Below are 13,311 nucleotides of genomic sequence, written 5' to 3'. Positions count from 1 at the left end.
CACCAACGTGTGAAACAAATCTCAAGAATGTGAGGGTTCATCATTTTACTGATTAACCGCTTCATCTTTACCTTCTCCTCACTGAGTGCAGCTTGTTTAAATTGGGAGGGTTGGTTAAGAAGGAACATTAACTGCCCAGCCTTGTGTAACCCTTGAACCTGGTGCTTGTGAGAATTGTCCTGTTTATGTCAGAGAGCAGACTCCAGAGCAACTGGGAAAGCAGGAAAACCGCTGAAGCGGTGTTATTTTTTCACGTGGGCTTGCAATTATGCCTCTTCACTCCTGAATCGTCTCCTGAGGGAGACATACAGGCCCCAGAAGTACAGCAATGGGTTTGCTTGGATATGGGGAGCCTGAACTATTTGGTCAAAGGTAACCATAACAACCATCTCTTTTATTCAGTCTCTCAGGCAGGAAGACTTCCTTGATTTATTTACTTCCGGGTCAGTTTGCAGATGACTAGTTTTGTCCATCAGCTGCATTTTATTCATTTGTTTTAGCTTCTGGTTCAGTGTCAATCATCTTGCAGTTTACAGATCCACAGAGCATCAGAAGATAACATGATGAAGGATTTATCCTCCTAGATTAAAAGGAGTGGATTTCATTTCTGTTTTCAACAAAGCAAGATTAATGCTCATTATTATGGGATTGTTTTAAAAGGGGGTTTACCGAGAATGTTTGGTGGTAAAGGTGATTTCTCAAAGCAAAGGGAGAGCCTTCTAGAATGTCATTACTAGGACATTACTCAGATTAAAGAGTATTTGTCCAGTAAATAGCACTGAGTTCTAAAAAAGTCAGGAATGAAGCACTTGGTAAGATCAGTTTAAAGTTAAAAGTTTACTTTATTATTGTCTCAGTAGACTTACATTAAAACATAGAACAGTACAGCACAGTACAGGCCCTTCAGCCCTTGATGTTGTGCCGAGCTTTGTCCAAAACCAAGATCAAGCTATCCCACTCCCTATCATTCTGGTGTGCTCCATGTGCTATCCAATAACCGCTTGAAAGTTCCTAAAGTGTCCGACTCCACTATCACAGCAGGCAGACCATTCCACACCCCAACCACTCTCTGAGTAAAGAACCTACCTCGGACATCCTTCCTATATCTCCCACCATGAACCTTATAGTTATGCCCCCTAGTAACAGCTACATCCACCCAAGGAAATAGTCTCTGAACGTCCACTCTATCTATCCCCCTCATCATCTTATAAACCTCTATTAAGTCGCCTCTCATCCTCCTCCGCTCTAAAGAGAAAAGCTTTAGCTCCCTCAATCTTTCCTCATAAGACCTACCCTCCAAACCAGGCAGCATCCTAGTAAATCTCCTCTGCACTCTCTCCAATGCTTCCACATCCTTTTTATAGTGAGGTGACCAGAACTGCACGCAATACTCCAAATGTGGTCTCACCAAGGTCCTGTGCAGTTGCAGCATAACCCCACGGCTCTTAAACGCAAACCCCCTGCTAACACACTATAGGCCTTCTTCACGGCTCTATCCACTTGAGTGGCAACCTTCAGAGATCTGTGGATATGAACCCCAAGATCTCTCTGTTCCTCCACGTTCCTCAGAACCCTGCCGTTGACCCTGTAATCCGCATTCAAATTTGTCCTACCAAAATGAATCACCTCTCACTTATCAGGGTTAAACTCCATCTGCCATTTTTCGGCCCAGCTCTGCATCCTATCAATGTCTCTTTGCAGCCTACAACAGCCCTCCACCTCATCCACCACTCCACCAATCTTGGTGTCATCAGCAAATTTACTGATCCACCCTTCAGCCCCCTCCTCCAAGTCATTGATAAAAATCACAAATAGCAGAGGATCCAGCACCGATCCCCGTGGTACACCGCTGGTAACTGGTCTCCAGTCTGAAAATTTTCCATCGACCACCACCCTCTGTCTTCTATGAGATATGATGTGGAGATGCCGGTGTTGGACTGGGGTAAACACAGTAAGAAGTTTAACAACACCAGGTTAAGGTCCAACAGGTTTATTTGGTAGCAAAAGCCACACAAGCTTTCGGAGCTCTAAGCCCCTTCTTCAGGTCTTGTCTGGAGACAATACACATCTTTTTAGCCTGTCTTGATGCTCTCTCCACTCACATTGTTTTGTTTCTTAAAGACTTGATCAGTTGTAAGTATTCGCATTCCAACCATTATTCATGTAAATTGAGTTTGTGTCTTTATATGCTCTGTTTGTGAACAGAATTCCCACTCACCTGAAGAAGGGGCTTAGAGCTCCGAAAGCTTGTGTGGCTTTTGCTACCAAATAAACCTGTTGGACTTTAACCTGGTGTTGTTAAACTTCTTTCTATGAGATAGCCAGTTACTTATCCAATCGGCCAAATTTCCCTCTTTCCCACACCTCCTTACTTTCTTCATGAGCCTACCATGGAGAACCTTATCAAATGCGTTACTAAAATCCATGTATACGACATCAACTGCTCTACCTTCATCGACACACTTAGTTACCTCCTCAAAGAATTCAATCAAATTTGTTAGGCAAGACTTACCCTTCACGAATCCGTGTTGACTATCCCGGATTAAGCTGCATCTTTCCAAATGGTCATAAATCCTATCCCTCAGGACCTTTTCCATTAACTTACCGACCACCAAAATAAGACTAACCGACCTATAATTACCAGGGTCATTCCTATTTCCTTTCTTGAACAGAGGAACAACATTCGCCACTCTGCAGTCCTCTGGCACTATCCCCGTGGACAGTGAGGACCCAAAGATCAAAGCCAAAGGCTCTGCAATCACATCCCTTGCCTCCCAAAGAATCCTAGGATATATCCCATCTAGCCCAGGGGACTTAACGACCCCGGCAATGAAATTAACATGAAAATCTCCTCGTCGCCACAGTCCGGCGCCAGTTCGGGGTCACTGAGGGAGAACGTAACATGGCCAATGCACCTAACCAGCACATCTTTCAGATTGTGGGAGCCATGATGTGGAGATGCCGGCGTTGGACTGGGGTAGGCACAGTAAGAAGATTCACAACACCAGGTTAAAATCCAACAAGTTTATTTGGAAGCACAAGCTTTCGGAGCGCTGCTCCTTCATCAGGTGAGTGCAGCTGATGAAGGAGCAGCGCTCTGAAAGCTCGTGCTACCAAATAAATCTGTTGGACTTTAACCTGGTGTTGTGAGACTTCTTACTGTGGACTGTGTGAGGAAACTGGAGCACCCGGAGGAAACCCACGCAGGCACGGGGAGAACATGCAGACTCCGCACAGACAGTGACCCAAGCCAGGAATCGAACCCTGGGTCCCTGGCGCTGTGAGGCAGCAATGCTAACCACCGTGCCAGCCAGCATTTTATCCCACCGTATGCACACGTAATGACACATGTAACTGCATACATATGTATGCACACACACAAACATATATATATATATAGATGTATATAAACACAAATGTACATTATGCATACATGTTCAGATATATTGAAAAGCTCATATACATTATATATACTGTACAAAAGAAATATACTTTATACAGACATGGGCCCTCACTAAAATAAGATTTCAGACATTAAAGTTCTGATTTTATCCTGGAATGTGTGATGAGTGGTCAAGGAAAGCACCTAAATCCAGGCCTTGCTTACATGTCCAAAGATGTGCGGGTTAGGTTGATTGGCCATGATAAAATTGCCCCTTAGTTTCCTGCGATGCGTAGGTTAGAGGGATTAGTGGATAAAATATATAGGGATATGGGGGTAGGGCCTGGGTGGGATTGTGGTCGGTGCAGACTCAATGGGCCGAATGGCCTCTTTCTGCACTGTAGGGTTCTATGATTCCATGATTCTATGTCCACGGGCCCATCAGGAGCCAGGCATATTAGTGCAACTCGAAAGGTGGAAATGGGCGATTGATTGACCATGGGATATACCGGCTGCCTCGTTTATTGAGTAATAAATTCAGCTTTATCTCTGTCTCCCAGATCCTAAAAACAAATGAAGAAGATACTTCAAATTTTCAATCACTTTTACACTCCATTGACTTGTACGCTGCACCTTCTAAATATTGAAGAATGTTTCCAAGGTTCTTCACAGAAGTGCAGTATAAACATTGAGTGAGGGCAGGAGAGACTAATGGGATGGGAGAGTACATTGAGATGTTTAGGGAGGGAATTCTAAACATGGAGCTGAAGGCCGGCCTGCCAGTGGTTGGATGATAGGGTGGCGAGCTGCATAAAAGGCCTGAGTGGGAATAATGCACTTAAGGCAGACGAGAAGCTGAGCTTTCACATATGTCCATAGTCACAACGGTTCATTTAGACTTCCTTAGAGTCTCAAGAACAGCTTTTTCCCTGTTGTCATCAGACTTTTGAATGGGCCTACCTCGCACTAAGTTGATCTTTCTCTACACCCTAGCTATGATAGTAACACTACATTCTGCACCCTCTCCTTTCCTTCTCTATGAACGGTATGCTTTGTCTGTATAGCATGCAAAAAACAATACATTTCACTATACTAATACATGTGACAATAATAAATGAAATCAAATCAAAGTCTCCTTATGGATACTATTGGAATTGGCAATAATTCCAGTACCATAGATTCATAGAATACCTACAGTGCATTGGGCCCATCAAGTCTGCACCGACTCTGACAGAGCATCTTACCCAGGTCCTCCCCCCCCCCCCCCCCCTGCCCCCCTCCCCCCCATCCCTGTAACCCCACAAATTTACCACGGCTAATCCATCTAACCAACATATCTTTGGGCATTAAGGGACAATTTATCATGGCCAATCCAACTAACCTGCACATCTTTGGACTGTGGGAGGAAACCGGAGCTCCTGAAGAAAACTCACGCAGGCACGGGGAGAATGTGCAGACTCCGCACAGGCAGTGACCCAAGGCCAGAAGTGAACCTGGGTCCCTGGTGCTGTGAGGCAGCAGTGCTAACCACTGTGCCACCATGCCGCACCCATCCCAAGCTTTGAAATAATTTCAAGGCCAAGCAGCATTATGAGGCAAACAAAAAACAGTTTGTTGACATGTAAGCCTGACTGAGTGTGTCTTGACAGTTCAGATTTTCTGGGCTTGCCTCAGCCCTTTTTGCAAGCTGTTGGTCGGGTTATTTTTGCCAGTGGTTTTTTATTTGGATATGCAACTGTCTTATCCCATTTCTCAATCACCCTAAGTGCGTCTGAGGAATGTCCTTTTGAATCCATGTAGGTCCTCTGTGAACTTGGCTGAGTCAGTGCTGCTGATCCAGAAGGAACTCTTCCAGTGTATAAAAATATAACAAAACTTACTCCAACTTATAAATCAAAGAAAAGGTTTAATAAAGAAACTTCATTACTCCAAACTTGAGACCTCACTCTGGGCCACTCCAAGTTCCCCACAATTTCCAACATGTTCTAATTTATACTGAGTCAGCTAATCATCACATCATTCTTGTCAATGGTTACATGGTTTACTGGGTCAGCTGACCCTTACAGCTTGTTAACATTGGTCACATTACAACAGATCCAATGTTATCACAGTTACATTCTAACAAGTGCTGTACAAAAGTAAACATTCTCATCTGTTGACAGGTGAATGCAACACGGCAAGAAGACAAACTAACAGAGGAGTGCGACCAACTGATTGAAATCATCCAACAACGAAGGCAAATCATCGGCACAAAAATCAAGGAAGGGAAGGTAAGGAGCAGATCATTCCTGATGACTATAGTCATTGACAACAGATCTGATGGAACAAGCTCAAGGGACTGAATGGTCTACTTCTGTTCTCATATTTCTAGCACTGTACTAGTATTACTTGGACCATGAACAGAATGCATCTTTAAGCTTAAAGTTTATTTATTGGCGTCACAAGTAGACTTACTTCAACACTGCAATGAAGTTACTGTGAAAATCCCCTAGTCGCCACACTCTGGTTTCTGTTTGGGTACACTGAAGGAGAATTTAGCATGGTCAATGCACCCTAGCCAACACATCTTTGGACTGTGGGAGGAAACCAGTGCACCCAAAGGAAACCCACGCAGACACGGGGAGAAGGTGCAAACTCCACACAGACAGTCACCCAAGGCCAGAATTGAACCCAGGTCCCTGGCACTGTAAGGCAGCAGTGCTAACCACTGCTAAAGTTGATTTAAAGGAAAAATATACTGAAACTGTGCAGTGGGAAATACTTGAGTATCAGCAGATTTTGTATCTGTTTGATGTACTAGCCATTTAGATTGACACATTCAGTATTCATATACCACAATCATTTTCGGATAATTGTTTTCTAATATGAATGTATTAGAAGATGTGAACTAAGATGAATATAGAAAATAGGAACAGTAGGAAGCCAGAGAGCTCTTTAACCTGTTCCACTATTCAATTAGATCATGTCTGGTCAGTATCTTAACTCCTATACCTAACTTGTTTCCAAATCTTTTTCCCTCTCTATCACTTAGTGTTGCGAAATCTTCAATCAACCCTTTGCTTTTTTGGGAGAGAGATTGAGATTTCCACTATCTATCCCTCTATGAGGGGGGCGGGGGGGTGCGTCTTTGGCTGGCTTGATCAGGAGGAGTACATCCTACAGGGGAGGCAATGGCCTAGCGGTATTATCACTCGACTATTAATCCAGAAACCCAAATAATGTTTTGGCGGGATTCAAACCCAGACACGGGTTCGAATCCCATCACGGCAGCTGGTGGAATTTGAATTCAATAAAAAAAATCTGGAATTAAGAATCTACTGATGTCCATGAAACCATTGTCAATTGTCAGAAAAACCCATCTGTTTCACTAATGTCTTTTAGGGAAGGAAATCTGCCGTCCTTACCCGGTCTGGCCTACATGTGATTCCAGAGCCACAGCAATGTGGTTGACTCTCAACTGCCCTCTGAAATGGCCTAGCAAGCCACTCAGTTGTATCAATCGCTACAAAGTCTCAACAAAGAAATGAAACCGGACGGACCACCTGGCATCAACCTCGGCACCGGAAAAGACAATGGCAAAACAAACAGCCCTGTCGACCCTGCAAAGTCCTCCTTACTAACATCTGGGGGCTTGTGGCAAAATTGGGAGAGCTGTCTCACAGACCAGTCAAGCAACATACCTTACAGATGACACCCCAGACACTACCATTATCTTCCTTGGATATGTCCTGTCCCACCGGCAGAACAGACCCTGTAGAGGTGGCGGCACAGTGGTCTTCAGTTGGGAGAGAGTTGCCCTGGGAATCCTCAACATCGACTCTGGACCCCATGAAGTCTCATGGCTTCAGGTTAAACATGGGCAAGGAAACCTCTTACTGGTTACCACGTACCATCCTGCTTCGGCTGATGAATCAGTGCTCCTCCCTGCTGAATAGCAGTTGAAGGAAGCACTGAGGGTGGCAAGGGCACAAAATGTACTCTGGGTGGGGGATTTCAATGTCCACCACCAAGAGTGGCTCGGCAGTGGCATTACTGATCAAGCTGGTCGGGTCCTAAAGGATATAAGTGCTAGACTGGGTCTGCAGCAGGTGGTGAAGGAACCAACAAGAGGAAATAACATACTTGATCTCATCCTTACCAATCTGCCAGTTGGAGATGCATCTGTCCATGACAGTATTGATAAGAGTGACCACTGCGCAATCCTTATGGAGACGAAGTCCCGCCTTCACATTGTGAATAACTTCCATTGTGTTGTGTGGCACTATCACCGTGCTAAATGGGACAGACTTCGAACAGATCGAGCAACTGAAGACTGGGCATCCATGAGGCGCTGTGGGCCATCAACAGCAGCAGAACTGCACTCCAGCACAATTTGTAACTTCATGGCCTGGCATATCCCCCACTCAACCATTACCATCAAGCCAGGGAATCAACCCTGATTCAATGGAGAGTACAGGAGCACATGCCAGGAGCAGCACTAGGTATACTTAAAATGAGGTGTCAACCCGGTGAAGCTACCAAACAGGACTACTTGCATGCCAAATGGCAAAAACAGCAAGTGATAGACAGAGCTAAGTGATCCCACAACCAACGGATCAGATCTAAGCTCGGCAGTCCTTTCACATCCAGTCGTGAATGGTGGTGGACAATTAAACAACTCACTGGAGGAGGAGGCTCCACGAGTATCCCCTTTCTCAATGATGGAGGAGCCCAGCGCATCAGTGCAAAAGATAAGGCTGAAACATTCACAGCAATCTTCAGCCAGAAGTGCCAAGTGTATGATCCGTCTCGGCTTCCTCCAGTGGTCCCCAGTGTCACAGATGCCAGTCTCCAACCAATTCGATTCACTCCACGTGATATCAAGAAATAGTTGGAAGCACTGGATACTGCAAAGGAAATGGGTCCTGATAACATTCCGGCAATAGTACTGAAGACTTGTGCTCCATAACTTGCTGCTCCCCTAGCCAAGCTCTTCCACTACAGTTACAACATTGGCATCTGCCCAACAATGTGGAAAATTGCCCAGGTATGTCCTGTACACAAAAAGCAGGACAAATCCAATCCAGCCAATTACTGCCCAATCAGCCTACTCTCGATCATCAGTAAAGTGATGGAAGGGGTCATCAACAGTGCTATCAAGCAACACCTGCTCAGCAATAACCTGCCCAGTGATGCCCAGTTTGGGTTTCGCCAGGGTGACTCAGCTCCTGACCTCAGAACAGCCTTGGTTCATATATGGACGAAAGAACTGAATTCCAGAGGTGAGGTGAGAGTAACAACTCTTGACATCAAGGCCACATTCGACTGAATGTGACATCAATGAGCCCTAGCAAAACTGGAATCAATGGGTATCAGAGGGCAAACACTCCGCTGGTTGGAGTCATACTTGGTACATAGGAAGATGGTTGTGGTTGTGGAGGGTTAGTCATCTCTGCTCCAGGACATCTCTGCAGGAGTCCCTCAGGGTAGTGTCCTAGGCCCAACTATCTTCAGCTGCTTCATCAATGACCTTCCCTCCATCATAAGGTCAGAAGTGGGCATGTTCGCCGATGATTGCACAATGTTCAGCACCATTCGCAACTCCTCAGATACTGAAGCAGTCCATGTTCAAATTCAATTGGATCTAGACAATATCCAGGCTTGGGCTGACAAGTGGCAAGTAACATTCACGCCACACAAATGTGAGGCAATGACCATCACCAATAAGAGATACTCTAACCACCGCCCCATGACATTCAATGGTGTAACCATCACTGAATCCCCCACGGTCAACATCCATGGGATTACCATTGACCAGAAACTCAACTGGACTCACCACTTTAACACACTGGCTACAAAAGCAGGCCAGAGGGGCTAGGAATACTGCGGCGAGTAACTCACCTCCTGACTCCCTAAAGCCTATCCACCATCTACAAGGCACAAATCAGGAGTGTGATGGAATGTTCCCCACTTGCCTGAATGGATGCCGCTCCAACAACACTCAAGAAGCTTGACACCATCTAGGACAAAGCAGCCCGCTTGATTGGCACCACATCTACAAACATTCAAACCCTCCACCACCGACGCTCAGTAGCAGTAGTGTGCACTGCAGCAATTCACCAAAGATCCTTAGACATTACCTTCCAAACCCACGACCACTTCCATCTAGAAGGACAAGGGCAACAGATATATGGGAGCACCACCACCTGCAAGTTCCCCTCCAAGCCATTCACCATCCTGACTTGGAAATATATCACCATTCCTTCACAGTTGCTGGGTCAAAATCCTGGAATTCCTTCCCTAACGGCATTGTGGGTCAACCCACAGAACATGGACTGCAGCAATTCAAGAAGGCACCTTCTCAAGGGTAACTAGGGATGGGCAATAAATGCTGGCCAGCCAGTGATGCCCATGTCCCACGAATGAATAAAAAAAAATCCTGCCCTTCCTCCTGTCGGGATGTCTTTCAGCCAAGTTTCTAAGCCTAAAGCTATGAATGGAGGTGGAGAAGTGAACATCCAAACACTAAACAGAGATCAGTGTAACACAATGGCACTCAGACATAGCTGGCTAGTCTATCCACCAGCTAAGGAGGACTTGGAAGCTTTAAACAATCACAAATTAAATTGTGATTTTTCTGTCAGTCAGCTAATTGTTCACTTCCTTAACTCTCACACGAGACCCAATTTATTCTACAGCTGGTCTTGCCCTACCCAATATTCATGAAGTAAGTACAGGAAGAAAGGGATTGCGTTTTGAAGGAGTCACCAGGCAAAGGCTAATCATTAAAGAAGGCAATATCCCCTTTGCAGAACTGCAAATAATCTGACTGACTGATGGGCAGTTAATGTAACTTCATAACTGGGTGAAAGACAACATACTGAGGACAAGCAATCTGCCATTTCAATTGGTGTTTTATTTGCTGTTAGTCTCCCTCTGTTAGCTGCACTCCGTGTCACAAGTGACTCCAAACTCATGAAGCCAGCCACATAGAAACATAGAAAACAACAGCACAAAACAGGCCCTTCGGCCCTACAAGTTGTGCCGAACATATCCCTACCTTTTAGGCCTAGCTATAACCCTCCATCCTATTAAGTCCCATGTACTCATCCAGGAGTCTCTTAAAAGACCCTATTGAGTTTGCCTCCACCACCACTGTCGGCAGCCAATTCCACTCGCCCACCACCCTCTGAGTGAAAAACTTCCCCCTAACATCTCCCCTGTACTTACCCCCCAGCACCTTAAACCTGTGTCCTCTCGTAGCAGCCATTGGGAAAAAGCCTCTGAGAATCCACCCGATCTATGCCTCTCAACATCTTATATACCTCTATTAGGTCTCCTCTCATCCCACGTCTCTCCAAGGAGAAAAGACCGAGCTCCCTCAGCCTATCCTCATAAGGCATGCCACTCAATCCAGGCAACATCCTTGTAAATCTCCTCTGCACCCTTTCAATCTTTTCCACATCCTTCCTGTAATGAGGCGACCAGAACTGAGCACAGTACTCCAAGTGGGGTCTGACGAGGGTCTTCTATAGCTGCATCATTATCCCCGGACTCCTAAACTCAATCCCTCGATTGATAAAGGCCAGCACACCATACGCCTTCTTAACCACTTCCTCCACCTGCGGGGCCGATTTTAGAGTCCTATGGGCCTGGACCCGGACATCAAGGTCCTTCTGATCGTCTACAGTACTAAGAGTCTTTCCCTTTATATTGTACTCCTTCATCCCATTTGACCTGCCAAAATGGACCACTACGCATTTATCTGGGTTGAAGTCCATCTGCCACTTGTCCGCCCAATCTTGCATCCTATCTATGTCCCTCTGTAACTTCTGACATCCCTCCAGACTATCCACAACCCCACCAACCTTCGTGTCGTCGGAAAACTTACCAATCCATCCCTCCACTTCCTCATCCAGGTCATTTATGAAAATGACAAACAGCAAGGGTCCCAGAACAGATCCCTGGGGCACACCACTGGTGACCGACCTCCATTAAGAAAAAGACCCATCGATACACACTCTCTGCCTCCTTTGGGCAAGCCAGTTCTGGATCCACAGGGCAGCAACCCCTTGGATCCCATGCCCTCTCACTTTTTCGAGAAGCCTTGCATGGGGGACTTTATCGAACGCCTTGCTAAAATCCATATAAACCACATCTACTGCTTTCCCTTTGTCAATGTGTTTAGTCACATTTTTGAAGAACTCCACCAGGCTTGTAAGGCATGATCTGCCTTTGACAAAGCCATGCTGAGTATTCTTGAGCATACTAAACCTCTCTAAATGCTCATAAATCTTGTCCCTCAGGATCTTCTCCATCAGCTTACCAACCACTGAGGTTAGACTCACCGGTCGGTAATTTCCTGGGCTATCCCTATTCCCCTTCTTGAAAATAGTAACCACATCCACAATCCTCCAATCCTCCGCCACCTCTCCCATCTCCATCGACGACGCAAAGATCATCGGCAGAGGCTTTGCAATCTCTTCCCTCGCCTCCCACAGTAACCTGGGGTACATCCCATCCGGACCCGGCGACTTATCTATCTTGATGCCATTCAAAGATTCCAGCACAACCTCTTTGTTAAAGTCCACATACTCAATCTTTTCAGTCCACCGCAAGCCCGCAGTACATCCACCCATGTCCTTCTCCTCTGTGAAAACTGAGGCAAAATACTCATTGAGCACCTCTGCCATTTCTACTGGTTCCGTACTGATTTTCCCGCCTTCACCTTTTATAGGCCCTATTCCTTCACGTCTCATCCTTTTACTCTTCGCATATTTATAGAACGCCTTAGGGTTTTCCTTAATTCTTAGACTGTATCTATGAATCGGTAAATGTGTCACGGTAGTCTTCCTCAAATATAACCCCTTCTAAATTCAATGACTGCCTGTCCACTTTAAAGGACTCTATGTACCATGGGCAGCAAAACACCCAATGTGGCGGGCACATTCTTCATCGGAGTCCATCGCCCACCACATTAGCAGAGGCATCAAGAGGTGTCTAGGGCCCACACCAGAATTAGGTGCATATACAAGTCAATGGCCTGACACCCGAATTCCAAGCCAGCAACATTCAGGAAAGTGCAGTTTGTATCCAGTCTGCGCAATGTTCCTTCAAGCAGTTACTGCAGGATACCACCAAAAATGATATGTTTTAGGAAAAGACTTACCTGGCTGCAGGTGTGCTGCTCCTGACTCCGCCATCAAGCTTGCCCCCTCTCTATTGCTCCAAGAGCCTATTCCCAATGCCCCTCATCCAGTCACCCACTCCCTCCCCATCACTCAAACTGGCCTCCCATCCATTGACTCTGTCTACACTTCCCGCTGCCTCGGAAAAGCAGCCAGCATAATTAAGGACCCTACGCACTCCAAACATACACTCTTCCACCTTCTTCCGTTGGGAAAAGATACAAAAGCCTGGGGACACAAACCAACCGACTCAAGAACAGCTTCTTCCCTGCTGCCATCAGACTTTTGAATGGACCTACCTCGCATTAAATTGATTTTTCTCTATACCCTAGCTATGGCTGTAAACACTACGTTCTGCACTCCTTTCCTTCTCTATGTATGGTATGCTTTGTTTCTATATAGCACGCAAGAAACAATACTTTTCACTGCATACCAATACATGTGACAATAATAAATCAAATCAAAAGCTCTCCATCACCAAGAAGTCCCAGCACTGTTGTTGCCCGGCAGGCAGTTTCAGTTCACTGATCTGATGTAAATGAGGCCTGGTGACCAATATCTGGTGAAAATTAATTCAATATTAGTGTCCAGTTACTCGGTCTGTTTCATGATTGAATCCAGTGTCCCACCACTACACTGTGAAAGTAAAGGGAGGAAAACATGAATGAGAACCACTGTTTCTGAACTTTTATAACATTGTTGATAATATAAACTTGCATATTCTTGCTAAATGATTTTGGCTCAATCAGATCTTTCAGTACG

The 13,311-nt window shown here is 45.6% G+C and overlaps 1 protein-coding gene across 2 annotated transcripts in view; it reads left to right on the top strand.

The window, feature by feature from the left end:
- LOC144506363 (E3 ubiquitin-protein ligase Midline-1) overlaps positions 1-13,311 on the top strand; it is a 664,229-nt gene that overhangs the window by 569,763 nt on the left and 81,155 nt on the right. For both annotated transcript variants that reach the window (XM_078232375.1, XM_078232376.1), the window contains exon 4: positions 5,545-5,652. In XM_078232375.1, the coding sequence (XP_078088501.1) occupies positions 5,545-5,652 (108 nt within the window). The remainder of the gene's footprint in view (positions 1-5,544; positions 5,653-13,311) is intronic.

The sequence above is a fragment of the Mustelus asterias genome, chromosome 17 (genome assembly GCF_964213995.1).
Source record: "Mustelus asterias chromosome 17, sMusAst1.hap1.1, whole genome shotgun sequence".
Classification (NCBI taxonomy): domain Eukaryota; kingdom Metazoa; phylum Chordata; class Chondrichthyes; order Carcharhiniformes; family Triakidae; genus Mustelus; species Mustelus asterias.
Note: the sequence above shows the minus strand (reverse complement) of the source record. Positions and strands in the feature narration are given on the sequence as shown.